This window comes from Sphaerodactylus townsendi, linkage group LG11 (assembly GCF_021028975.2).
Source record: "Sphaerodactylus townsendi isolate TG3544 linkage group LG11, MPM_Stown_v2.3, whole genome shotgun sequence".
NCBI lineage: Eukaryota > Metazoa > Chordata > Lepidosauria > Squamata > Sphaerodactylidae > Sphaerodactylus > Sphaerodactylus townsendi.
This window is the reverse complement of record NC_059435.1, coordinates 53,069,006-53,095,490: the sequence shown is the minus strand read 5'-3', so window position 1 is coordinate 53,095,490 and position 26,485 is coordinate 53,069,006. Positions and strand designations below refer to the sequence as shown.

At 42.4% G+C, this 26,485-nt stretch overlaps 1 protein-coding gene across 4 annotated transcripts; it reads right to left on the bottom strand.

Annotated features, from left to right (window-relative positions):
• Positions 1-24,771, bottom strand: STEAP4 (STEAP4 metalloreductase). Of its 4 annotated transcripts, none has more exons than XM_048510255.1 (6): positions 24,444-24,771; positions 13,890-14,671; positions 4,621-5,094; positions 3,131-3,658; positions 2,560-2,724; positions 1-983 (listed from the first exon to the last, which is right to left on the bottom strand). In XM_048510255.1, the coding sequence occupies exons 3-6, from the start codon at positions 5,071-5,073 to the stop codon at positions 717-719; spliced, it is 1,413 nt and encodes a 470-aa protein (XP_048366212.1). In that variant the 5' UTR covers positions 5,074-5,094; positions 13,890-14,671; positions 24,444-24,771; the 3' UTR covers positions 1-716. The 4 variants fall into 4 exon arrangements, with proteins under 4 accessions (XP_048366212.1, XP_048366211.1, XP_048366209.1 ...); XM_048510254.1 differs by having other exon boundaries at positions 14,525-14,671; XM_048510252.1 differs by lacking the exon at positions 13,890-14,671.
• Positions 24,772-26,485: the final 1,714 nt, after the last annotated feature.

The window sequence follows — 26,485 nt, the reverse complement described above, 5'->3', positions numbered from 1 at the left end:
CAAACCCAGTTCCTCCAGATTAGAATCCACTTGCTCTTAACCACTATGCCACTGCTGTTTCTGCTCTTAACCACTACACCACTGCTACCATGCTTATCACTGCTGCTGCCCTGGCCAAGGAGTATCTCACTCCCCTGACACCCTGAATGCTCTTTTAGTCATATCTGAAATGCTGTGCATTGGTACCTTCTGGGAAAAGTAACCCCAGAATGCCTGGCTAATAATGTGAGCCACTATAGAATTACATGCCCAGGGTGCACAAAGTTACAATGCCCTGGGTATATCAGAAGGTGGTGCCAGAGGAGGGTTAAGAATTAGCTATAACAGTAAGGGGTTGGGGAGAGGAATGGACAGGAAACAAATGTATAATTATGCAACATGGATTAGATTAACAACAGTTGTGAAAATAAATGTGTTTTTAAAATTAAAAAATTTAAACCAAAAAGTGGAAGATGGGTTTCTGTGGTAAGAAATAGAAATAGCTATAATTGCTTCTTCCAATCCCAGATGTAGGAAGAAACACACATCCTCTGTATCAGAACAGAAACTAGATGATGATCATATAATGATGCCAAGAATGGTTGTCTTTAGGTAGCAGAGTAATTATGATGTTCATAATTATGAGCCATTTGGGAGTGTGCTTCAGTTGTACTCACTACTTGACCATTTTTAGCGGTTCGCAATTATATACAAGTCACTGGACAATGGCTAAGAATTTATACAGAGGATTTGCCAAGGTTGCTGTGGGGCTCATATAGGTCTTTGGGTTTTCTCTCCCAGCCCTGACGAATGGCGGTGAGCGGTCTGTCAAGGCATGGAAATATCAGAATAAACTTCATGACCAACACAATACAAGGGATAATGAGCGAGAAGATGTAAACAGCAGGAAGTCCCCATGGATAACTAGCGAGCAAAAATCTCTTTCCACCATAGAGTAGAGTATGGGCAGTGCACAGAACCAGTGTGAGATAGCCCAGATAGGACTGTGGGATGAAAAAAGAGAGAAGAAATAATTGTAAAATATTCATTTAGTCATTCATTATATTTCTATCTGGCTCTTCTCCAAAGAATGCAAGTATTCTCCATTACATAGCAAACATTTTATGTGAAAGGCACAGGGGCCCTTAAAAGAGGATTCTACAGTTATCAAAAATTAATGTCAATTGGATTAAAATTTCCTTTGTGTTACAGGTTGAATTGAGTTGGGGATATATTGGGCTAATGATGGCATCCTTCTTTATGGTTTACCAATGTCAATAATTGTGATGCATTAGCTAAGGCTTTATTGTTCGGTTTGCTGACCAGGATTACTCAACTTATTCTGCTTGTGGACAATGATGTTCTTGAAGCTTACAACTGTAATGATACGAACCAAACCTTCAAATAATTAATTGCCTTGGGGAACACTGTTCCTTCACTGTGTAAGATAGGAAGGCATGGAATGAACAACAGCAAAGGCCTGACAGTAGAGCTACATTTATTTGAAAGATATTCCAGTGCCAAAAGTGTATTGTAGTATTTAAAAAAAACAAAATTAAAATAAAAACTGTACAAAAACAAGTTTCAAATCCCATAATTTATAGTAACACAGGATAAAACCCTCGGCAGTATGTTGCCCAGAAAACCTGTCATTTATTTTATGAGATTTAGGAGATCTTCCACGTTTCTCTAAGACCCCTTCTGCACGTGCAGAATAATGCACTTTCAATCCACTTTCACAATTGTTTGCAAGTGGATTTTGCTATTTTGCACAGTAAAATCCGGCTGCAAAGTGCATTGAAAGTGGAGTGAAAGTGCATTATTCTGCATGTGCGGAAGAGGCCTAAGAGTTTCTCAGGCTCTTATGAAGAAACTCCACATGTTTATTTCTGTATTACACAACATGGACCTAGCAGTCTGAACTGCAACAATTCTTTAAAACATATTGCACCTGCTTTTTAGTTCCCTACTGTCTATAGCTGTCAACCTCCATGTGGAGATTTCCCAGAATTTCAACTGATCTGCCGACTATAAGGATCAGTTCCTCTGGAGGGTGCTTTGGCGGCTGGACTCTATATCCCACTGAAGTCCCTTCCCTCCCCCCCAAAGACCTCCTTCCCCAACTTCCACCCCTGAATCTCCAAAAATTTCTCCAACCCAGATTCAGCAACCCAGTTACCCCAGACTATATTAGGGAGCAGGTGACCCCTTCCCAAAATATGAACTGTTTATTAACTGACTTCCCACAGTCTTGGAAGCAAGAGTAAAAATTGAGGGAACTATAGATAATGCAGCATATGTTCTTGGGGAGGGAATTGGGGAAAATATTTGAAGATTGCCTCAAAAATGGGTAACCTAAAGATTGTGATAGTTAAATTTCCTCTCCCTCCACCCTGGTCAGACTTCAATACCCTATAAAATAATATTAGCAGAAACAAAGAACTCTATCTGCCAAGAGACTGCAGTCCTATTCACACTTACTTCATGAAAGGAAATCCTATTGCATTTGGTGGACTTGGCTTCTGAGCTAATTTGGGCAGGAATACAAGAAGAGGAGAAATTCAGGCAACAGGCTCTTACCTGAACAAACCGAAACTCTCTCCAGTTGACGCTGTTGCTGACAGACGGCAAGGATGTGATTCCGAGCAGAACGAACAGGGAGAAGCCCAAGATACCCATAGCAAGATATGAGTCGCTAATCCAGCCATTAACAGTATCAAATGGATCAGTTTTGTTGTTAAATGCCTAAGGTGAGGACAGAAAGGTGGGATACAAATTTTGTAAATAAATACACAAATTTTGAAGTCTTTAAAATGGCTACAGACTAACAAAGGGGTCCAAAAAGATGTGAAATGCCCCACTACATTCCTGAGGATGTCATCTGATATGGGCCAGGACCTTAAGCCTAGGCGATTAACATACCACTTCCATATGGACTAGACTTTCCTCATCATCCCCTTTCCTCTCTGTGTAAGTGAAGTGGCACTGGGGAGAAGACTATCTGCACAAAGTGAAGGAGATCAAGCATGACATTCTCTTGTGTATCTTCACTGATATGTGGGCTATCCAGTAACCTATGACTTTACAAAGCTATACCACTTATCAAGGCTGGTGATGATATAGGGCAAGAAACAGTATCATGTCAGCTTACCTGTTGAAGAACATAAGAGTTGCGCTTCCATGTTACGTAATAGCGTAGAGGAATGACAAGTGTATACAGAACATGTACGAAAGCATAAGCTAAGGCAACCAGGCCGAGCTGTTTCCTGCAGAGCATCCATTTATCTAGCCAGTCTGGAAAGCGTCTGTATTTTGTCCCTCTGTATAACTGCAGAACAGCAGCAAAGATCCCGGGCAAGTAAACCAAAGCAAGAAGGATGAGTGCCACAACTGGGCAGATACGGTTTGGAATACGAATGATTATGAAAAAGGAATAGTCTTTGTTGTTCACAACAGAATTGTAGACTACCTCTCGGATTATACAATAGATAAAAAGAACAATACTGAGGCCTAGAGACATATAAATGGAATACTTCCACATCGGGAAGAGTTGCAGAGGGTAATCTTCAATTTCTTTTGCTGCCAAGAGTGATCCCTTATCCAGTGGAGTGAGGCCAAGGCTTCGGACAATATCCATCACCCTTTCTTTTGATTTGCTGTCATTGCCACAGACAAAAACCTGCAGCAAAACCAAGCAAACAACAATAAGAACAAGAACAAAGGAGTATTTTGCTTCTTTATTGTAATAGCATTTCTAACTTTAACAAGAACGTGGTTGTTGTCAGGTTGAAATGGTTTTCCTTTATTATTGGCTCTTCGGGACAGAAGATAAAGTAAAGACAGCTGTGCCATCAGACTTTGTGTGGATAATTAGACCTGAAGGCTAAAGTGATATAATTCAGGAACATAATTTCAGGTGAGAAGCTCTATTGGTCTGCAGAAGAAGACCAAGATTCAAGTCCAGTAGAATCTTAAAAACCAGGGTATAAACTTTTAGGAATCAAAGGCCGTTTCCGCATGGCCAAATAACAGCGCCCTAGGGACAGAAAAAACACCATCCCTAGGGTGTTGTTCGTACAGGAGGCGCTGCTGCATCACAGCAGTGCCATCCTCACCCCCCAAGTGGCACGAAGACGCTGCTTTTAAACCTCACTCATTAAGCAAGGTTTTTGAAAAGCGGTGAACTGCACCGGTGTGAGGGCACCACTTTTGGCCCCTCCAGTGTCTGCGAGGGACTTACCTTGCATTCCTTGCAGCTCTGGCTGGCTGGAACGACTTGCCCACACTGCCCTGTGACCCCCGAGGGTCGGAGGGCAACATGGGTGTGTCTTTCCAGCTGCCCGGAGCTGCAAGGTAAGTCCCTTGCAGACGCCCTGGGCGGCTCCATGCGGAACCACCCCTGCAGTCAGCGGTGGCATTGGGACTGCTTGCATGGGACCATGTGAACAGTCCCGACACTCCACAGGCTTCATCAAAGCTGATGGGAAGCCACTGCCTCTGGTTGTGCAGAAACAGCCAAAGTTATCTTTGTCTCATCTGATGAAGTGGAAATTGGAACATGGAATGGGACCTTTCAACCTTCCTTCTGTGGTTTCCTTTCACAAAAGAGAGGGACACTTTTTGTTCCAGACCTATTCTTACCTGTCTGCTTGCATCCAGTGCTCCTGACTGTAGAGCCCATGCCGACACTGTGTTAAATGCTTTTACCACTTTACTCTCTGGCAACAGGCGGGCAAGATATTCAGCATTCGCCTCAGGATACTGGTTCATTTTGGGGTTGTTGCTAATATCCACCAACACTTTCCCATGGAGAGTTTCCTTTAGCCTTTCAAGGAAGTCATAATATAGTCTGTTGATTGCTACTATGATGATGTCAGATGTCTCTGCAGCTTCTACATGGGATAACACTGTGGCTCCTTGAGGAATCATTTTGGAATTCTGAGGATTTCGGCTTCCGAATACTATAGAATAGCCACACTGCATCATCTTCTGTCCTAGAGATCTTCCAAAATCTCCTGTTCCAAAAATACACACTGTCTGCTTCTTGATAGGTAGATCTGAAGTAAGAGGCATCGACGTGGTGTTCTGCTCCATTTTGGGCAAGTATGAGGTTATCTGTTAAGAGTACAAGATAATACATGCCTAAGTTCTTTCTTTCTTTTACCAACTCACAGTGAGTAAAGGGTCTCATGGAAGCCTGAGATCCCCAACATACATTGGGATTTGACAAGTCCCCCATCTGATTTTTTTTAAAAAAAACTTGTGTAAAACCTTGCAATCTATTTATCAGTTGTCAAACATCATTGGCATATGTGGTAGAGCAAACTTTGTAAATTATTCTGCAGAACTTGGTGACTTGACTGGACACTTGTGGCTTCTCCTCTGAGAGAAGTTTTTCAAGCTGTGCTTTTTTGGAAAAACCTGGAATTTTATCCAATAATGGGAGTATGAGTTTAGAGCAGGCCCTATTATTAAATGGACATTGAAATAGAACATGCTCTAGAGATTCTGTTTCTCTTGTCAAGCATAGACATTGTCTCTCATGGCTGGGATCTTCTTATATCTGCTCTCTAAAACTGCTAAGGGTAGATTGCCCCCCCCATCTGAAAGATAGTAATTTATACACCAACATGGTCACATGGAATCACATGCTTACATCTAAAAGTCATGCCTTATATTGCAATTGGAGATCAGGCTGGCACCTGCCAAATAATATAGTGAATGATGGTTTCCTGTGGCCCCTTCTGCACACGCAAAATAATGCATTTTAAAACCACTTTCACAACTGTTTGCAAGTGGGTTTTGCCATTCCGCACAGCTTAAAAGAGCACTGAAAGCAGTTTGAAAGTGCATTATTCTGCATGTGCGGAATGAGCCTGTGTGTTTTTATGCAACACTATCCTATCTGTATAGACCTATTGCATAGTTTGACCTCTCAGAAATACAAAAGAGATTAAATACTGCAGTTCTGACAATTGGTTTCTTCTTCCAGGGTTCAGAGGATGGATAGATCTAATGAGGAAAAATAAAATGAACAGATTTTGTATATGCGTTTTGTTAAATGTGTGTGCCATTTACATCAGTGGGAGAACAATTCACTTTTCCTTAGAACAGATTGCAACCAGTGACAGAAAGAAAATGTTGATATTACATATGGTGCGTCAAGAATGGAGATAAGCAAAGTTTAAAGAAAGATACTTTCAGGTAGCTGTTTTGAAACACCAGGAGGGTGGGTGTACTGTGCAGCCACCATTATTTTCCATTATCTGGTTCACCAGATAAAACTCAGCAGCTAATGTGGAGGTGTGGTGAATCAAACCGGGTTCTTCAGATTAAGAGTCAACTTGCTCTTAACTGCTACACCACGATGGCTCTATCAAGATCTTATGAAAATAACATAAAATCTAAGTCTAAACTTAGTTGAAAATACAGAATAGCACAGTGGTGGCGAACCTTTGGCACTCCAGATGTTATGGACTGCAATTCCCATCAGCCCCTTCCAGCATGGCCAATTGGCCATGCTGGAAGGGGCCGATGGGAATTGTAGTCCATAACATCTGGAGTGCCAAAGGTTCGCCACCACGGGAATAGCAATCTCTGACAACCTGCCTGACTGTGGTGGAACAGATATACACCCAGACTCCCTGCTGCTTTCTGCTGAGGAATCTGGCTTCCAGCATTTGGTCACAGCATTTGAACAAAGAACAATGGATGATTCAGTCTTTTTAAACCTCCGTACCATAGTTGGCTGAATCCTCTCCCAATCCAGATTTAGGGGACCTGCTCCTCATAGGGTGATTCATCCCAAACCTCCTCCAATCATGTTGAACACATGTTTTACAGTGGCTATCCATCCAACCTATCTGGCAGATGAGCAAATGGCTGTCTCCCAGTGGAAATTCATCTCCCACTCTTTCTGACCTTCTAGCTCATTTTATTGCCCCCCTTCCCAGAGAAAATAAATGGCTGTCAGGATCGCTGGAATTCCTCCATGTGCGTCAAATCACATATCTCGGATCCACAACAGTGAGCAGATGACTCAGGTAATTCCCTTGATGTGCATTTGTGGCCAACGCTGATGGAATGGTGTGCCAGAAACTTTTGAGCATCTGCTGTCCCAAGACCCAAACTATGCCTCAACAGAGTTGCCTTCCTGGTGCCACTAGTAAATGTAGTTTCGTCTCATTTCACTGACTGCTTCCTTTTTTATCACCTCTCATAGACAATCCACCCACCATGTAAACTGGAAATGTACTGGAATGTACAAGGAGAACTGAAATAACTCTCTAAAATATATAGACAGCAAGTCATTGCAAAGAAAAATAGTAAAAAGATTGACCCTGTGGCCAGTTCACTCACTTCATTAATTTTTTAATAAGAGCATAACAAGATTTCTGCTGAATCAAATGAATGCTCCATTTCGCCCAGCATCTTCCCTCACGGAGTGGTCCACTGGCTCCTGTGGAAGGGCATAGAGGCCAAGGCCTTCCCCTGATTTTGCCTCCTGGTCAGAGTTGCTAAGAGATGGCTGGATATCTCCTGGGATTACAGTTTATCTTCTTACAATAGAGAATCAGTTCACCTGGACAAAGTGGAGGTGGACTCTATGCCATTATATTTCATTGAAGTCCCTCCCCTCCTAATGACCACTGATAGACATCCATGAACCTGTCTGATCCTCTTTTAAAGCCATCTATGCCTGTGACTGTCTGGCAGTGAATGCCACATTTTAATCAGAAGTATTTCCTTTTGTGTGTCCTGAATTACTGCCCATCGGCTTCACTGGATGCCCATAAGCTCTAGCATTTTGCAAGAGGTAGAAAAAGTCCTCTCTGTTCAGTCTCTCTATCCTGTTCATTATTTTATAAACCAATACAATGGTTGTTTGTGCAGAAATTGCAGAAATTCTTTACTTTTACAGTGACATACATTTGACTCCATTGGGAACAACCAGTCATTCTTTAAAGTTAACCAGCAAAAGATGTAACAAGACTTTCTCGAAGGATTCCATCTAAGGGTGGGTTGAAGAATTTCTCTTCAGCGTTTGTATTCACGCTTTGAGAAGAGAGACTGAGTACTGTATTTCTGTCATGTTAGGAAAGCTTCTAATGATTATAGTGTCCTGGGAGATTTAAATGGAGGAAACTCTGCAGAATTCCCTTTTACTGATATCCTTGGGATTCAGCACAAAACAGAAGCGAGGCTTGTGTTTTACAAGCCACGCTACAAGTTGCTCAGAATTTAATAAATTAATAATTGCTCCCTTGTATTCCCTTGTCACAAAATGATGTATGCATTTTGTTTGGAACAGGCTGTTAGCCATATTGAATAAAAGTCTCTAGAACTGTGTTATATGGGTGAGTGGTTTATACAGGTACATTATGAATCTTTTCGTTCCCTAGAATCTTGACTCAAAAATATATACCACCATATATGCCCTACTTCCATTTACTATGTTTTGTTTCTTCCTAAGTGGGGTGGGGGGAGAAATCCATAAAAGCAAATAGTTTTATGCAAGAAGTTATTCCTTGGGCAAGAAATGAAGGGATGCAGAGTCCTACGGATTTTATAGGCATTAACAGAAACAATCAATATTTTATGTATCGAACCCATAAGATATTTAGTCTATGTAAACTGCTTGCAAATGTCTGTTATTGTCCTGCTAATGATGCAATTTGAAACACCTAGTGAACATTACACGGAACCTGCTTTCAAGCAAAAATACATAGGATTGTGCTGCAAATGGAATTCAATGTGAGAATGGCTATATATGAGAATGGCTAAAGTATGAGATCCTTTATTACATTACTTATACAATTCTGACTCTCAAAATAGAATCCTATTGTTATCTGCATAACTTAAGATTATTATTAACCTATTTATTATTATTTTGTACTATGTATGTATGTATGTATGTATGTATGTATGTATGTATGTATGTATGTATGTATGCATGCATGCATGTATGTATGTATGTATGTATATATTTCGCGCTATATGTATGTAGAATCTTAAAACCACTTTTTCTTATGTAATTATCACTTGCAAATGTTAAGTACATTGTTTATAATTTATATGGCAGATCATATTCTGTTATTACTGGAACCTCTTTAAGTCAGATTGTCTGCCAATTAATATGTCTTCCTAAATGATAAAAGAATTTAAAAAGATTAAAAAAAGAATGACTATATTTAGCATCAATCAAAATGACATCTAATGGGTGACTTTAATGCAACAATGTTAATGTTTTCCCATAAGTCTTCAGTAAAAGACAATTGATTCTGATGTTTCATCTTTATTTAATTTGGAGTTATGCAAGCAGATGTAGCCCACATATCCATTTGTACCTTGCGTGTTGTGGAAATGAGTTATAAATGTCCCTTTGCATAACAGTCAATAATAATGTCAACTTTCTTCTTTAAAAGAATGGCCTGGGAGACAAAACAGCAGCTTCTTTCTGTGCTAGTTTAGGGGAAATAAGCAGGCCCCAGCTGGGAACACTTCAAGAAAATTTTCAAAAGAGCTCCTGGAGATTTAGGTATGTAGACAGCATTTAAAACCACTAGGTGGCAGCATGACTTTATTTGGCAATATTATGGTTTTATGACTTATATATTGCTTTTTGGCAACTGAATACTACAGAAATATATTAAGGTCTCTTATGGGGAATAAACACTATAGAAATGCAATAAATAAGTAAAACAACATTTACTGTGCACTGTATTTTTTACTAAGTATAGCTCTATCATCTCACTGTTTTCACCATAATTGGAACAAAAAGGGCTGAATAGAGTGTCCAGTAACAGGAGTGTAGGTTTTTTTTTCAAGTGGTGAAAAACTTCTGAGGCATGGATTTTAGGATCTGGTCCTGATGGGAAGCATCATTTACCAGATATACTTTTTGTGCAATCTCCTTCAAAACATGTGGGTGGTTAAAAACACAGCATATAGCAGAGTGCAGTTCTAATACAAGTTAATTTACTCATTATTCATTTCTTACTTTCTTCCTACTCTCTAAGGAATCGAGATGTTCACCTACTTTTTGCTGAGTCTATGCACATACGGCAACCATGACTTATACTGAACGATTACACATACAATTTGGGAAGTAAAATTCCTTCACCTTTTGAAGTGGTCTGCCTGATAAGGTAAAGTAAAACTCCTGGCTTTCTGCAAACTATGGCCCCTTCCGCACACGCAAAATAATGCGTTTTCAAACGACTTTCACAACTGTTTGCAAGTGGATTTTGCTATTCCGCACAGCTTCGAAGAGCATTGAAAGCAGTTTGAAAATGCATTATTCTGCATGTGCGGAATGAGCCTTTGAAAAACTAAATTATTCTGAAGAGCTTCTTCACACAGGCTGTAGGACTGACTGTAATGAAATGATTCAGAAAGCTGCTTTAGTACAGGGATGAGAACTATGGACTATGCTACTGTATACTGTCTGTTGCCTCAAGTATGCTCCTACTATGTAATTTCTGCATCATTTAACACATCATGTTTAAATGGCTATATATTACTATATGGATACTACTCTTTTCCTACTTTCTCTCTAGGGCCGTTTCCGCACGGCCCCCCAGGCGCCCCCACGCCGGCAAGAATTCTGCCAACGTGGGGGCGGAGGCGTTCGCAAGCAAGCATGCGTGCGGCCTCAGGAGAGGCCGGCGGATGACAGGCGGCTCCGCATGGAGCCACCTCTGCCCCCTTCCCTTTCCCACTCACCTTGTCCCCGTTGTCGGCGTGCTGGCCTCCGAAGCCCTGCCCATGCTGCCCTCCGACCTCCAGGTGTCGGAGGACGGTGAGGGAGGGGCTTCGGAGGCCAGCAGGCCGATGACGGGGACAAGGTGAGTGGGAAAGGGAAGGGAAACAGCGTGTTCCTGGCGGTGCTGTTCGCACCGCGCCGCCGGGAAGACGCTGTTCCCTCAAAAACAACCCTTTAAAGGGTTGTTTTTTAGGGCGGTCTGACGCCGCCCTGAGGGAGGGGAAGGGCAGCCAGGTCGGCGCTGCTGTGTTTCAGCAGCGCCGCCTGTGCGAACGGCGGCCTGGGGGGCGGCATTTTTATCGCCCCCAGCCCGCCATTTTTGGCCCATGCGGAAACGGCCTAGGTTTATAAAGAGGAATGCCTCAATAACTGTTACACTGCATATGACCACATCATAGTCCTGATGTACCATCAAATTATATGACACTTCTATACAAAGTATTATTGTGCTGGTGCAGCAACTGGGTAGGACTTAAACCCATTTCTCAGAGGTTAGATTTTACGAGCATACTGTCATTTCCTTTGCTTTCAGCCATGTGTACTCCAGTATCAGAGCAGACTGGTACTGATAAATGAGTGACAGTGACAGATGAATGTCTTAAAGAAGGACCCGTATGCTGGCAATCAAGTCTGTGTGGTTCTTTCCAAATCTGTGCAGGCAGATTGAAGTGGTAAGTGGAATGTTAGAATAACCAGTATGTGAAGGGAACAGCAGGCAAAGCTTTTCATGGGCTGAAGTGATATCTTAGTGACACTGTACAGAAAGGGAAATGATAGAGGTCAACAACTGCCAGTAAATCCAAAAGCAAACCACACAGACATTTATGTAGGGAAGTGTGCTCAGATATACCTAGTGTAAATATATAATCCTGTAAAATATCTTATTGGTATTTTTGAGTGTATTCAGGTATTTGGGGTAGTATTTGGGATTACTGGGAGTTTTGGTTTTTGCACAGCACAATTATACCAGGTTACAATCAGTATCTTACAATCCGGGTCTATTTTATCCTGGTTTCTCCCTTCACATGGCTGCCCGTTTCTGTGAAGGAATAGAGTGAAGACTGGGAGGAAATACTTCAGTTTATTTCACACGAGCCCGGGTCTTTTGTATTTACACCATGGGATGGGGGAAATATCGCTGAACAAACCTGCCTTAGGACCAGGAACCATGCAGACTTATTGGCCAAACCGGGATATTTCTCTTGCTCAACCCAGGATATTTGGACTATGCAGAAACGACCTTATATTTCCAGAAATATTTAGGAATATCCAAGGCTAGGATTTTAAGGATCCCAGGCCTGCTTTATTCTTTTAGCAGGTTTCATTGGCAAGAGGACAGTGGGGGAGACATCTTGCCCAGCCAGGGAAGGCAGCTCCTCTCTGGAATGTATCTCACCCATCCTGGGGAAGGTGACTCTCAGCTGTTGCAAGCCAAATATAAGGCAAGGAAGAGCTATGGCCCCTTCCGCACATGCAGAACAATGCACTTTCAATCCACTTCAATGCACCTTGCAGCTGGATTTTACTGTGTGGAATAGCAAGATTCACTTTTGTGAATTTTTTGCAAACAATTGTGAAGGGGCCTATGAGTCTCATTGGCTCCTTCTCCCTTTGTCATTCCCCCTCTCTTTTGTGGGGGCAGGGAACTTTTTCAAGACTGTTCTTTCCTTCTAATTCACACCCCTGCGAGTAAGATGGCACAGAGATCAGATTCAGGGGACTGCAGAATGGGACTCCTTTGTTTAATTCACTTGAAACTTGGGGGAGGGTGGGGGAAAGGATCATTAGTGAACAGGCAGTACTAGCTTCTCTGAAATTTGGGTGTCTTGTGGCTGAAAAATAGCTACTACCTGCACCCTCCCCCAAAGTCTTCTATAGGCAACAATGAAACCCAAAGTATTCCAGAAAACAGCAGAAAAAGTGAAAATTCTGCACAGAAATCGGCTCATTCCGCACATGCAGAATAATGCACTTTCAAACCGCTTTCAGTGCTCTTTGAAGCTGTGCGGAATGGCAAAATCCACTTGCAAACAGTTGTGAAAGTGGTTTGAAAACGCATTATTTTGCGTGTGCGGAAGGGGCCTAGGAAAAATTTATCGTAATGCATTTTGAGCTAGAAGAGCGCTCTGGTTTGCCACTTTCTTCTTCTTTAGTGTTTTATAATTCTGTTGGTTGGATCCAGTGATACCCTTCCTCTGGAAAGAAGGGGCTGCTTTGTCTGGTGGAAAAAGACTGCTCAGTAGAAGACAGACCTTGGATCCCTCGTAATATCTTCTCTGAATTTTTAAATGCATGTTTGGGAGACAGTTATACATTTTAGGCTCAACCACTACCATCGTCCAGTGAAGGAAGAAGGAATGCCATTTATTTTGCATGTGAGATTTGCTTTGAAGAATGAATACTGGTCCTCGCTTTCACAAATTGTGGGGTAATGTCTCAAGTGAACGTTGCACTTTACTAAATGTTTAAGGCATAAATGCACATAACCAAACATTAAGTACAGTTGCAGGACTGGAAACATCTTTTTTTCTTTGTAATTTTACTGATACTCATGGGAGAGATTCTTTGGGCACTTAAGGTCCAATGGTCACATTTGTTTGTCACATTCCTAACATGCATCTATTATGTGACTTTTTGCTCCTCATCATTTCTTCTTGCTTTGTTATAAACACTTGTAAGTGCAGTGCCGTGTGGTAAGGTTTGGCATTTATTGTGACCTGGAGAACTACAGCTTTTAGTTCCAGCAGAGAAAAGTGCAAGTGACATTTTTGACAATATAGATGCCAGTGACATTTTTTGACAACTTTCAGAATACAAAGGAGGTCATAAGTTCAAGGAAAAGAGAGCAATGTAAAAAAAAATTCCTTATTCTTCCTCATGCACTAAGAATAGCTTGCTGCACGTTAAAACAAAAAGCTTTATCAAGTGCATCTGGTTAACCCTGGTTTATGAAATAGAATTATTACTTTTCCAGATACTTGTTCACTTGGGGAGGGGGGAATCTTAGGTATGAAAATAAACAGCATTTTTATAATAATGTTTGGGATGAATAAAAAAAAGTCCACCAATTTATCTTTCCCTTGTTCATACTTCATTTATACTGTTTTTCCCCCTCTCACCACTACTGCATCAGGGAGATACGTACCTGACTAAAAGGGAAAAAACATTAGTGTGTCATGAATTGGAATGATGTTCTATTATGGAGCCCTCACAGAAAATCACAAACAAATATGAAAAAGCCAGGGTTTTGATGCAGTAGGTTTTCGCTGTCTTTTTTTTTTAATAAAGGAAATGAGGTTCTTTTCTTGGGCAGATACTTTCAGCAAAAGGGCCTGTGCAGTGAGTTTTGACACGGCAGATAAAACGAATTGTTAGAGGTGATAAATCCTTCCACAGAGAATGCACGGCTATTCTGCTCCTCACATCTTTGCCTTTTATCAGGAGAACACTAAAGCTGCCTGGAGCTTCTGCAGACATATGAAGCAGAGGCCTAAAAAGATGTGCTTAATGTTGTCTAAATCATAACAAAGTACTGAGAGAGCTGCAAATCTTGCCACCTCAACCTGTTCCCATAAATACATAAGTCCGGGCTTAAAAGTTGAATAATTTCTTTTGCATTTTCAGGGCTGTTGAACTGTTCAGAGTTTAAAAGTATCAACTGTTAATTTGGTTCTAGTCAAGTGCACAGTGAATTAGAAACGAGTCCATAAAATACTAGAAGTTTCAGAGGTGGAGCAGAGCTTGAAGTGTAAAAGACTGATGGGGAGAAAACAGATATACCCTTGACTCCAGTAATAAGTGCTGCTTGCTTGTAAGGGATCCAACATGAATCTGGAGGATATCTTGGGTCAACTCCTCTTCACATGACAGTGTGCAAGTTTTTGCATTACACGAAGGTCTTCATCAAGCAGACTGAAGGCCCAGACCCTGTGAAGAAATGCCATCAATTTAACCAGGCACTTTCTAAAAAGTCAGTTGCAACCATAGTTGTGCATAACATCTACTTTCTTATATGCAAATTGGTTGCGTGGTAAAGAACTATTGCTCTACAGCCATTTTATACTCTGACAGGAGATACTGCTTAAAGCTGAGAATAGATGGTAGATGATATGTGTGTACATTATTTCCATGTGCATGCATTTAAAAAGCAACATGATTTGAATATAGGTTTTTCAGGAGCTTTGCATGAATGGTGTGACCCGTTTCCTGGATAGATTGCCCTTTTATTGTGATTACATTAGCATTCTTCATTGTACATGAGTGAAAAAGATAAAAACATAGGGTGCACTGAAGTTTATAATCAATACAGACTGCCATGCTGGCAGGGGCTGATGGGATTTGTAGTCCATGAACATCTGGAGTGCCATAGGTTGCAGACCCCTGAGCTAGCAGGAAAGTACTATACATGTGTGGGAACTGTGTGTGTGTGTGTGTGTGTGTGTGTGTGTGCAATTGTTTGCCAGTAATGTGGTTCTGGTTGCACATGGTTCCAGTCAGAGAGTTGGAAAGAAAACTGCCCAGCTGTTTGAAAGAAGAGTGACGGTCAGCAAGGGATGAAGTCCTCCCACTCTTTCCTTCCTGTAGAACATCATTTTAACATAAGTGTCAATTTCTTCACAGTACTATGCATACACAGCTGTGGTTGCTACATACATGCCCAATTGGGCTGGAGCAATGAAAGGTGGGTCCAGACCAGCATTCTCATTGCATCTGATTTCTCGTCACTGTTCAGGTACTAATATTTTCAGATGTTTCCTGTGCACTTTCTCTTCCTGGAGTTGCGAGTTTGGATTTTTAAATGTATGTTTTCTTACACTGCAGCTTGGGTCTTTTTAATACAAAGATTCTGAACTGCATTTATTAACTCAGTGTGCTAGTCTTGATCAGTTTTACAGGTTTGGGATATTTATGACCGATAACTATTCTTTTCTCCCCCCTCCCCCAACAGTCCAGCACTGGCTGAAAATGGAGCTTAGGCCAAATCATCCTTCCTGGTGCAAAGTCTCTGGATAGTCTGCTCTGTTGCTGCGTGGGGGAAAAAAGCTCTCTTATGAAATGTTGAGGCTGAGCAAATCCTGTCCAGGAAGTAATTTCCTTAATGTTGCAATGGGCCGCTGTTGTTGGTAAAGTCTCAGCTGCAAGGCAGTTCCTAAGCTCTTGGGCATGACCTGATGTAACGCATTTTACAAGAAACATTTCTTCCTTGGAAGATGTACTCACACAGAGGGCAAAGGAAGCATAACAAAGTAGAAGTTGTTAGTCAGACTTAGATCGAAACCATATGAGCACTGAAATATGTAGGAAAGTTGTCATGCGGCTACATCCTTCCTGAACGATTACCATAGGATTTAGAAACCTGAGATGAGTGTGTTTAGCCTTTGTGTTTTTCATGCTCACCAGCCAACAGGAGGAGAGCAGATGAAAAGTTCTTTACGCAGCACATTCAGCCTTAAGCCAAGTTGCAGCCATAGCTTTAGCAAATGCCTGACTGTAGTTAGAGGAAATATGCTGCTGAGGTGTGTTCTCTCTTTCTCCTCCCTTCTCTTCAAAGTCTACCCTTGGGTCCAGATACCAGTTCAGATCCTGCCTAGAATTTCCACAGGCACCAGGAAAAGGGCTAATTTTGTCCCAGTTCCTCCCTCCTGATGAACCTTTCATTCCTCCAAATTATTCCTGGGGTTGCCTGTCCCGCAGGAACCACATTTGGGAGGCATTTTGGGTTCCTGCATGAGAAGGGATCTGTGAAAATTTTCCCCTTAAGGGTATGCAGGGAAATTCCAGCCATTAACTGTATTGTCTTGTCCTACATTGGACATTCATTGAGTAGACTTACTGTTTATCCCGTGCTTGCTATTTTCTGCAATTATGGACGGATTTATTACTGTTTTGATTGGATCGTTCTGTATCTGCACGCCATGAGGAGCAAGAACTGCAAGCCCACTGTTTGTGCCAGCCACATCAATTACTCAGACTCCGAATGATCCACAATACAATCTCTTTTTGCTGCAACTTCATCTCTTCCTTCTCCACTGTAACTTTTGGTTATAAAAGTGTCAGTAGACAACTGTGCACTTCATATGCATTTGTGAGGTCTGGCTCATGAAAGCTTATGCTGGAATAGATTTTGTTCGTTTTTATGGCACCACTAAACTTTTACCTTATCCTCCTCTCCCTGGTTAATGTTAACTATTGTGCATTCATTTGTTTTAGCCATGGTTAGCCTTTAAACAAGACTTTGGAACCATGGACATCATCAGCACAGATATAATGCTGATAGTGGCGTAGCGAGGGGAGGTACAGGGGGCTAGAGCCCTGAGCACCACTTCCCATGGTCATGTGGGGGTGCATTGTAGGGCTACCCCCTCTCAAAATTGTACCCCACCCCTGAACTCCTCATGAAGTTCAGGACAGGGGCACAGTTAAATGCTGACCTATTTGGGGGATTGCCCCACCCCCAAACTCCACATGGAGTTTGGGAGTGGGCACAGCCAAACTATAGATATTGCTAACAGGAAAGGTGTAGTGGTTAAGAGTGGCAGACTCTAAACAAAAGAACTGGGATCAATTCCCCACTCCTCCACATAAAGCCTGCTGGGTGACTTTGGGCCAATCACAATTCTCTCAGAACTCTCTCAGAACGTTCTCAGTCCAAGCAGAGCCAAGCAATGGCAAACCATCACTGAACATCTCTTCCATTGAAAACCCTATTTGGGGGGGTCACTATAACTCAGCTGTGACTTGACAACACTTTTCACCACCACTATGACCAATAGGAAAGGGAGGGATTCAGATAAGGGAAGAAGGGAATGAATTCAATTGGTTGCCAATCTTACAACATCCCTTTGTAATAACAATAAGAAGAGTTGATTTTATACCCCACTTTTCTCTACCTTTAAGGAATCTCAAAGCCACTCCCTATTGCCTTCCCTTCTTCTAGCTACAGACATGCTGTGAGTTAGGTGGATTGAGAGAGTGCTGAGAGAACTGTGACTAACTCAAGGTCACCCAGCCTGCTTCTTGTGTAGCAGCAGGGAAACAAACCCCGTTCTCCCCATTATAATCCACTACTCTTAACACCTACACCGTGCTGGGTTTGAAGGTGGTTTGAAGTCTGTGTCCTGGAAGTCATCTTTACATGATTTAATGTTTCAAAAATTGCACCCACTTTATATTCTTGCAGGGCGTCACATCAGTTCATTTGCTTAGCAGAAAATCCAAGGACTCCCTTCACCCCTTTCAAATAAGGGCAAAAACTTCATGATAACTGATAAGGTAGAATAGTTGTGTCTGAATTGGCTGGACCCACTTTAGCTCTCACAAGAGATGTGCTTTCAGGTATAGCTGCCCAAGCATCTCCTAGGGAAGTGCACAGCCTCTGCTGACTATGAAATTAATTATCCCTTTGCTGGTTTGGTCTTAAAATAAGACCCATATCTGAAACAAAGTGGAAAACAAAGTAACCTCTCAGCACACAAAAACAGTCCAATCATTTAAAGAAGTTTGACTGTAAGCAAAAAAAGTCCATAGGACAAAGAAAGTAATCTGAAACATGTTTACTCAGAAGCAAATCCCATGTCATTCCCTGGGGGTTACTTCTATGCAGCCTAAACACAGCTCCCCTTCCTCCCCTTCTTGATTTCTGGATGGCTCAGAAGATCTAGAGAGACCACTTTCCTTTGCCGTTCTCCATTCTTTGGCATTGCTTCTCAGACACATAAAGCAAGGCCTTTGTTACCAGCTTCATCATTTCTGGAAATGAATGTCTGGCTTCTTTGTGCAGCTATCTCAACATGGTTCTTAAGGCTTCAGTATAATGTAGCCTCTTGTGCTCAGAGATCAAAGGCATTCTTCTGCTGCAATTGGACAATGCACAGATGGGTAGAAACCATGACAGCCGGCTTGGCCTCCAGCCAAGATGAGGATGATTAACAAACAACAGGGCTTAACTCTGAAGGCATCAGTCAGCAAGAGGTTGCACCTGGGCAGTGAGTATTTCTAGGAACAGTCAGGGGGGTGAAGAACAGTTGATCCTTGAGCAAGAAGCAGAGAGGGAAGAGCACAAAGGAGATTTTGCTGGATGAAGATGAAGCAATTGATTTTTACCTTTTTACCATCAAGTTGTAGCTGGTTTATGGTGATGCCTTGTGGAGTTTTCAAGGCAAGAGATGTTAAGAGGAGGTTTGCCTTTTGCCTGCTCCTGCATGGCAGAGGTAGAGGCGTTGTGTCTGAATTGGTTGGACACATTTTTGCTTTCACAAGAGATATGTTTTTTTTTGTTGTTTCCTGTCTAGATACTGGCCAAGACTGACCCTGCTTAGCTTCTGAGATCTGATGAATAGGTTAGCCTGGCCTATCCAACTCAGGGCAATTTTTATCTAGGGATAATTAAGACAGACTCCTGAATCTGGAGAGACAAATGGTGAATTAAAACAGACTTCCACCTCCACGATTCCATCTTAGGTTGTATTTACATATTAAGAGCTGGTTCATAAATGACCTCGGCTTATAGATTCTCCATGCAGTGCTAATGGCCCATGGACTTTCATGTCCTCTTCAGCTGCGAACTGTGAATGCTGCATAAGCCCTGTTTGTCATTAAAAGTGATATAGGGAAGCCAGAATCCATTTCATGATCCAAAACATGGATCACTTTTGCAAAGGCATCAACAGATTCAATTGCACCTGCTTCCCAGAGAAAAAGATCTTAGGCTACCTGTCAGAAGAATGCTTAGCAATGTGCATTCTTTCCCATACACTTCCAACTGCGCTGTGCTATTAAACAACAGACATCTCATTTTGCTAATTCTTATTTTATCCCAAGCCTTCATCATCTGAAGTAAGACTCTGGCTGTCTCTAAAGTCCTCTGCCTGTGCTGTTGAGGCAGATCTGATTCGAATGTGAAGTGGGAAAAGAGTTTACCCATGAAACTTTTCAAGCCTTCATTATCTCATTTAAATTGCCAAACTATGCAGGCTTAGCAAACAACATCCACACAGGCTACAGATCTTTGGTATGCTAACTAAGGGACGAAATACATGTTACAGGACATGAGTCAGGTCACAGGTGCCCAGCTGTCCGTCACACTTTCATACAGGGGCTAACCTTTAAAAATCTTTCAGTTACTACTCATGGCTCCAAATGATTTTTTTGGGGGGGAGTGTAGCAGCTCCAGGCTTTCTGTGCCATTTTCATCAGTGGAAATGCATGCAAGGGACCTGTTTGCCACTTCCTCAGGCTCTACATGCACATGTTAATGTGCTGAAATTTGGATAAATCAAGGAACATATACTTGCCACTCACAGTGTGTTAACCTTTTCCATATTTAATAGAAATACACCTGCTTCTTTCCTGAGCTCTTTGCACAGAGCTGAGGGATTAAGGGAGAATGACTGGCACAAATAGAGGCTGCCAACAGTATTTGTGAGCACATATCCATGTACCTCAGCAACATATTTTATGGACTTATTGGAACCATAACTGAATATTTATTTACCTAGGATGCAAAGAAGGACAGGGCTTGTGAGACTTCAAAGGTTGTGTGGAGGAGGCAATTTTGACAGGTTTTCTTTTTTGCATGACCATAGAAGGAACATTTGTGGTGTTTCTTTGCAGATGGTCACATTAATAGTGACATGTGATAAAGCATGACTCAGCCCTGAGTAGGGTTCCAGGTTCCTCTTGGTTACCGGCATGGGAAGGGGAGGGTTGCCAGATCCAGGCTGAGAGACACCTGGGGATTTGGAAGCAAAGCCTGAAGAGCACAGGGATTTCAATAGGGATACAGTGCTACAGAATCCACCCTCCAAAGCATCCATTTTCTCCAGGGGGACTGAGCTCTGGAGATGAGCTGTAATTCCAAGGGACCCCCAAATCCCACCTGGAGGCTGACAACCCTGGCCCCAAGTAACAGAACATTGGGACATTCCTACGAGCAGCTCTGAGGTACATACTGTAAACACACCCCTGCAATAAATTAAAGATTCTCTTGGAAATGACATAAAAGGGAACTACTCTTCGTTAGAGCAGAAACTGTTAAAACAACTCTATTGATGCCCAGAGAACTGATTTTGTTGCTGAATTTTTCTGTTATCTACATCTTTTTCTGTTAGAACCAAATCCTATTATTTATGCTTGTCAATGCTAGTTTCCTATTATAGCATCTGTCTGTAAGGTGGGCAGGGAACCCCGACCAGACTTGTGGCAGACATCACATCTGGCTTGGTCCTGGGCACTGACTCCCCAGGCACTGACTTCCAAAGATGTTCCTGAAAAGAGAGCTGTTGAGCACTGTAATGGTAACTATGGCGATGGAATGACGTTTGTAGGGCCCTTGGCAGGATCAAATGAATATCTGTACAGCTGCTCAACTGGAACTCCCACTCCAGGATCACAAACCAAGGCCTAGTCACTGCCAGTCCTTTCCCACAGAAGATCCATTTGTGAATCACATTTATGGCACATATGAAGCCACTCTATTCCAAGACAGGTAAATCATCAGTCTACTGTGTCATGGTGCTCCTGTGTTGTGAAAACACCTTTATGGATGTTTTCGCACAAAATGCTGAGGTAGAATCAATTTTACTTGTATTTGTAAAGAAAATATTTACCCACAGTGTACAAAATGAGGTTCTCTCAAAAGAACAGCTATTTAAGGGATCTGTTAGGAAAAAGAAACAACTCTGTGCAACTTTGAACAAATTTTGGAGTATCCGCTGTTTTAACCAATCCATTGCACAAACAGCTGGGATGTTTAAAACACCCCTTTCTATCATAAAGTAGTTTTGAAAGAATGTCTCTAGTCAAGTGCGCCTTAGATTTATTAACTTTTTCTCCAAATGCAACGAGTGAGTGATTGTAAGCCTAAAATTGCTGGCACGTATTTTAGCATGCAGTTGGAATACTTTCTTTGTTATTATTAGTTCAAACTATTGTAAATCACCCTCTATCATTCATCTGAGGAGCTTGTAAAGGTCGTCTTGCTTTTTCTGTCTTAAAAATAATGTCACAGTTTCTAATTTAATGCACCATTAAAAAGTACAATTTGAAAAATGTACTTGCATATCTCAGTGGGTTTTTTTAAAGTAAAGCAATAGATATACAGGGAATTCAAGATTTGCAAACATCAAAGCTGAGGAAGAGCGCTTTCCACAATCGCAAGTAATATCTGGAGTAATGATGCGATAAGACTGCAAACAAACATTTAAGAATTAATGTTGAGTCAACTAAGATCCTTTTGCATGACAGCAGTTTCACTATAGTTTGAAAAAAATGTGGGTTTCCATTTTTCCATTTCAACTTATTCCCCCCCCCCCCATCCCTATTAAATGAACTGATACAGCCAGTAAGGAGGAGCAGGAGGGAGCGTTTGGATGTTGCTGCTGTTTGGCCGTCAGTGGAGGTGGAATAAATTACTTGCAGGGGTCCGGGCAGAGAGAAGCTGGGTGTGTGCTGTGCTGATGAGCTGCTGCCATCTAATTAGGCATGCCCTGCACACCCCTGCTGCAACCTCAGTACTGTGCAGCTGCCCAGAAAGCCCCAAGGTGGCTAGTGCTGCCTCTCCCCATCTCCTGGGCTAGCCTTGCCAGGAGCTTCATGGCCACTGGTGTAGGACGAGGTGGGGGTGGGAGTAGACTTGCCAGATCCAGATTGGTAAACTCCTAGTTTGAAGGAAGTAGCCTGGGGAGGACAGGGACCTCAGTAGGGTACAATGCCATAGAGTCTACCCTCCAAAGCATCCATTTTCTCCAGGGGAACCGATGTCTGGTCTGGAAATAAGCTGCAATTCCAAGGGATCTCCAGGTCCCACTTGGAGGCTGGCATCCCTATCCTGGGAACTGGCCACCCACACAGCCTCATCAGTGGATGGAATGGGAGAAAAAGAGTCTGTGGTTTGACAGTCCGACAACCTGACATTCTAGTTCCAGCTGTTATCCTGGGTCCATTCATTTGGAGTTTCCTACCTACAAAATGGCAAGCAGCTTAGAGCAAGCAGCTTAGAGCATCTGATCGGGATGCCTAGAAGAAAAGAAAGCACTGCAGAAGGTGTCTATATCGTTGCTAAATAAAAGCTTTACGTTTATTTAAAGTGGGAATTTCTTGTGTTAAATCTATGAACAATGCCTAAGGAATGTATCTGGGAAAATCTTGTTTGGCATCTGCATTTATCTATCACTTCTTCTGATTGCAAACAGTTTTTATGGTGCTTGGGACCCCAACACCTTTTTTGAATGGAAAAGCTGCTTCCTGGTAAGTGGAATGGAGGAAGAAGACATCTAACTCTGCACCCACCACAATTTCCCCACTTCAGGTTCCCAAATTCAAGCATCTTTCTCCCACCTGTGAGGGACTCAGCAGCTGCTTGAGCCTGGAAGTATCTTTCTTCTATCCTAAAAGGGCCACTGGAGAAACACTCCATGCATTTATTTATTTTGATATTTATACCAGTGGTGGGATCCAAAAATTTTAGTAACAGGTTCCCATGGTGGTGGGATTCAAACTGTGGTGTAGCACCAATGTGTACCACCTTGGAGAATTCCGCAGGGCCTGTAAGACCGAATTGTTCCACCGGGCCTTCGGAGAGACCAGCCGCTGACGGTGCCCCTGCCCCCCCCCCCCACTCTGCTTACAAGGGTCTTTAACATCATTGAGACTCATTGTTCCTTCCTGAGGAGGGTTGCATTTGTATTTGGGCTTATATGTGGGGTTGTGGGCTACTATTTTAGAATGTAACTGTTTTAAACTGTTTGTTTTATATGATGTTTTATATTGTTCACCGCCCTGAGCCCTGCTGGGATAGGGCGGTATATTAAATCCAATTAACAACAACAACAACAACAATGTGGCTGGGTTGGGCACAACAGGGGCATGGCTGGGCATTCCGGGGGTGGGGCATTCCTGGGCGGGGCTGTGGCAAGGATGTAGCTGCTGCGCCGGTCCTTGGGTGGGAAACGAATGCACGCAGGCGCAGGCTGCCACGCACACCAGTGCACCTCCTGCTAGACTGCTTCAAGTTCAGCGCACTACTGCTGAGAGGAGTGGGGTAACTAAGGCAAAAATCACATGGCAAAATCAACAATTAGTAACCCCCTCTCAGCACACACAAATAATTAGTAACCTACTCTCGGGAACCTGTGAGAACCTGCTGGATCCCACCTCTGATTTATACCCAATGTTCCTCTTCATTGGGGATTCAGAGCAACTGACAACATTATTCTTGTCTCTTCCATTTTATCCTCACAACAATCTTTTGAGGTAGATTAGACTGAGAATATGTGATAACCCACAATCACCCAAAATCACCCAATCACTTTCATGCCAGAGTGAGGATTCAAACCTGGGTCTCCCAGGGTTTGGTATGACTCCAGCCACTAAACTATGCTGGTTCTCATTTATGTGCACTGTCTATTTTTGGCCCATATTTCTCTTTCTGTTATCTGCCATCATTTTGTAGTGTCACCAATGGGGTGGAGGGCGAGGGGAACACATTTCTTTTTTGCATTTCTAGGACTGAGTGAATAGTTTATCCTGGACATTCCATCACATTCCTGCACACATGAATGCAAACGCTGACTCTGGCACTTATTGCAAAGCAGAAAAACTAGCTAAATATTCTTAAAGTAATTCCATTTAGTGTATCTATGAAAGACTTGGGGTGGGTTGAGGGACCATAATAAACATTTGCATTGAAACCGAGACTTACCTTTCACACTCAGTCTTCTCCTCTGGTTTCCCCCCTTCAGTTCATCAACAGCTGTTGTAACATCTGGATAAAGGAACTGCAGAATCTTTCTGATGCTTGAAACAGAGTGGGGAAGACCTCAGTCACTCTCACACATTTATGAGCTGTAGAAAAGAGGCAGGAAAGGGGGGGGAAGGGGAGTTGGGAAGTTTGAGGATTTTGCAAGATTGTACTCAGGACAAAAACAAGGATTCCTGTCAAGAGGCTTGGGGAAAGTCCCTGCCCTGGCATTTGCTGGGTGAGGTTGGGTTGCAGTTGCTTTCTTTGTTTTCACACTGGAGTGGCTGTCTTCTCTGTGCTCACCAGTTCCTCTGGTCTGGCTACCTTCCTGACTGAGCTTATGTGCCTCAAAGTTCACTCAACTGCTTTAGGGAGGAGCACAATGAAGAAACTGGCAGCAGGAGTGGAGGGAACAGCCTCCACCCGTGGCTTAACTGACAGGTGATTACTCTGGAGGAGTACCCATGTTTTTGGCTAGCTGCATTGAATGACGCCTACTGTTGTTCCACTCACTCCACTTCTCCAAGCAATGAGAAGTTCCAGGAATTAATGCTTATCAGGGCTTGTAAGGAGAGAGTACTGTAGCCTTGCTACGTAGAGAGTATTTGCTTTATGTATAAAAAGTCTGGCACAGGCATTCTTACAGGGCAAACAGATCTCAAACTCACACCATATCCTCAGAGAGAGGGGAGGGGCATTGCCAACCTTGAGGTGGGGTCTTGAGATTTCCTGAAATTATCACTGACCCCAGACCACAGAGATCAGTTTCTCTGGGACAAAAATGGCTGTTTTGGAGGGTGGACTCTATGGAATTATACCCTGCTGAGGCCTTTCCCCACAACCCACCTTCTCAGTCAGACTTCACCCCCAAATCTCCTGGAGGCAGAGCAAATGATACCAATGGGGATGAAATTTGCAAACAGGCACACTTCTCACCCACACAGCACACAAGCATGTTTTGATTGCATTTCCCCCCCCCCCCATAAGGTTGTATTATTTGCAAGGGTTGGATCAAAGTGAGGGAAAACCTGGATAGTGGATGATTAGGGGACAGTGTTGTGTGGATGCTCCAAAACAGCCCATTCCAGTTTTAATGCCAAAGAGCAAGATTTCTTTGTGGTAGCAACCTGCTGCACTTCTATTGGTCAGTACAATATGATGATGCTGATGTTCCATAACTTTTTTTGAAGTCAGATTTATACCTCTAGCATCTCTGTTGTGGAATTAAAGCTTCATGTGTGGTTTGCCCTGATCTTGGTCCATTGGCTTGAACAGATGGTGAGTTACCCTTTCCTACAATATTACAATCACAATTTTTCCCCATAGAGATGTTCAATGCATTGTCAAAGGCTTTCACAGCCAGAATCACTGGGGTGTTGTGTGGTTTCCAGGCTGTATGGCCATGTTCTAGTAACATTTTCTCCTGACGTTTCATTTCCATCTGTGGCTGGCATCTTCAGAGGATTCTCTGAAGATGCCAGCCACAGATGCAGGTAACGATCAGGGAGAAAATCGCTATTAAATTCGGCCATACAACCTTGAAAGCTACCACAACACCCCATTCACTAATCCTGCCAGGAAAGAACTAGATCAGGTTTGAGAATCTTTTCTTTCTCCTTTGAACTGAAAACAAATGCACACCTGAGGATGTGCTTTATAGTCCAAGGGGAAAGGAAGTTCACATATTCCTCAAAGAAAAAAAAGAACTCATTGAAAAAAAGAACTCAAAGAAAAAAGAACTAATTAAAAAAGAACTCATTGACCCTTTCTGCACATGCAGAATAATGCACTTTCAATCCACTTTCATTGCAGCTGTGCGGAATAGCAAAATCCACTTGCAAACAATTATGCAAGTGGATTGAAAGTGCATTATTCTGCATGTGCGGAAGGAGCCCTTGACTACTGTTGTTGTTGTTGTTGTCAGTTTCATACTCCACACACACCCCTTGCATTTTTTATCAGCAATTATGAACATGCAGATAATTTATTTAACAATTATCTCA

Coding starts and splice junctions, on each gene's coding strand:
- STEAP4 (XM_048510255.1), bottom strand. CDS start 5,073: ATGGAGCAGAACACCACGTCGATGCCTCTTACTTCAGATCTACCTATC. Junction 3,659..4,620: donor CACTGGATGCAAGCAGACAG/GTAAGAATAGGT, acceptor GTTTTGCTGCAG/GTTTTTGTCTGTGGCAATGA. Junction 984..2,559: donor GAGAGTTTCGGTTTGTTCAG/GTAAGAGCCTGT, acceptor TTCATCCCACAG/TCCTATCTGGGCTATCTCAC.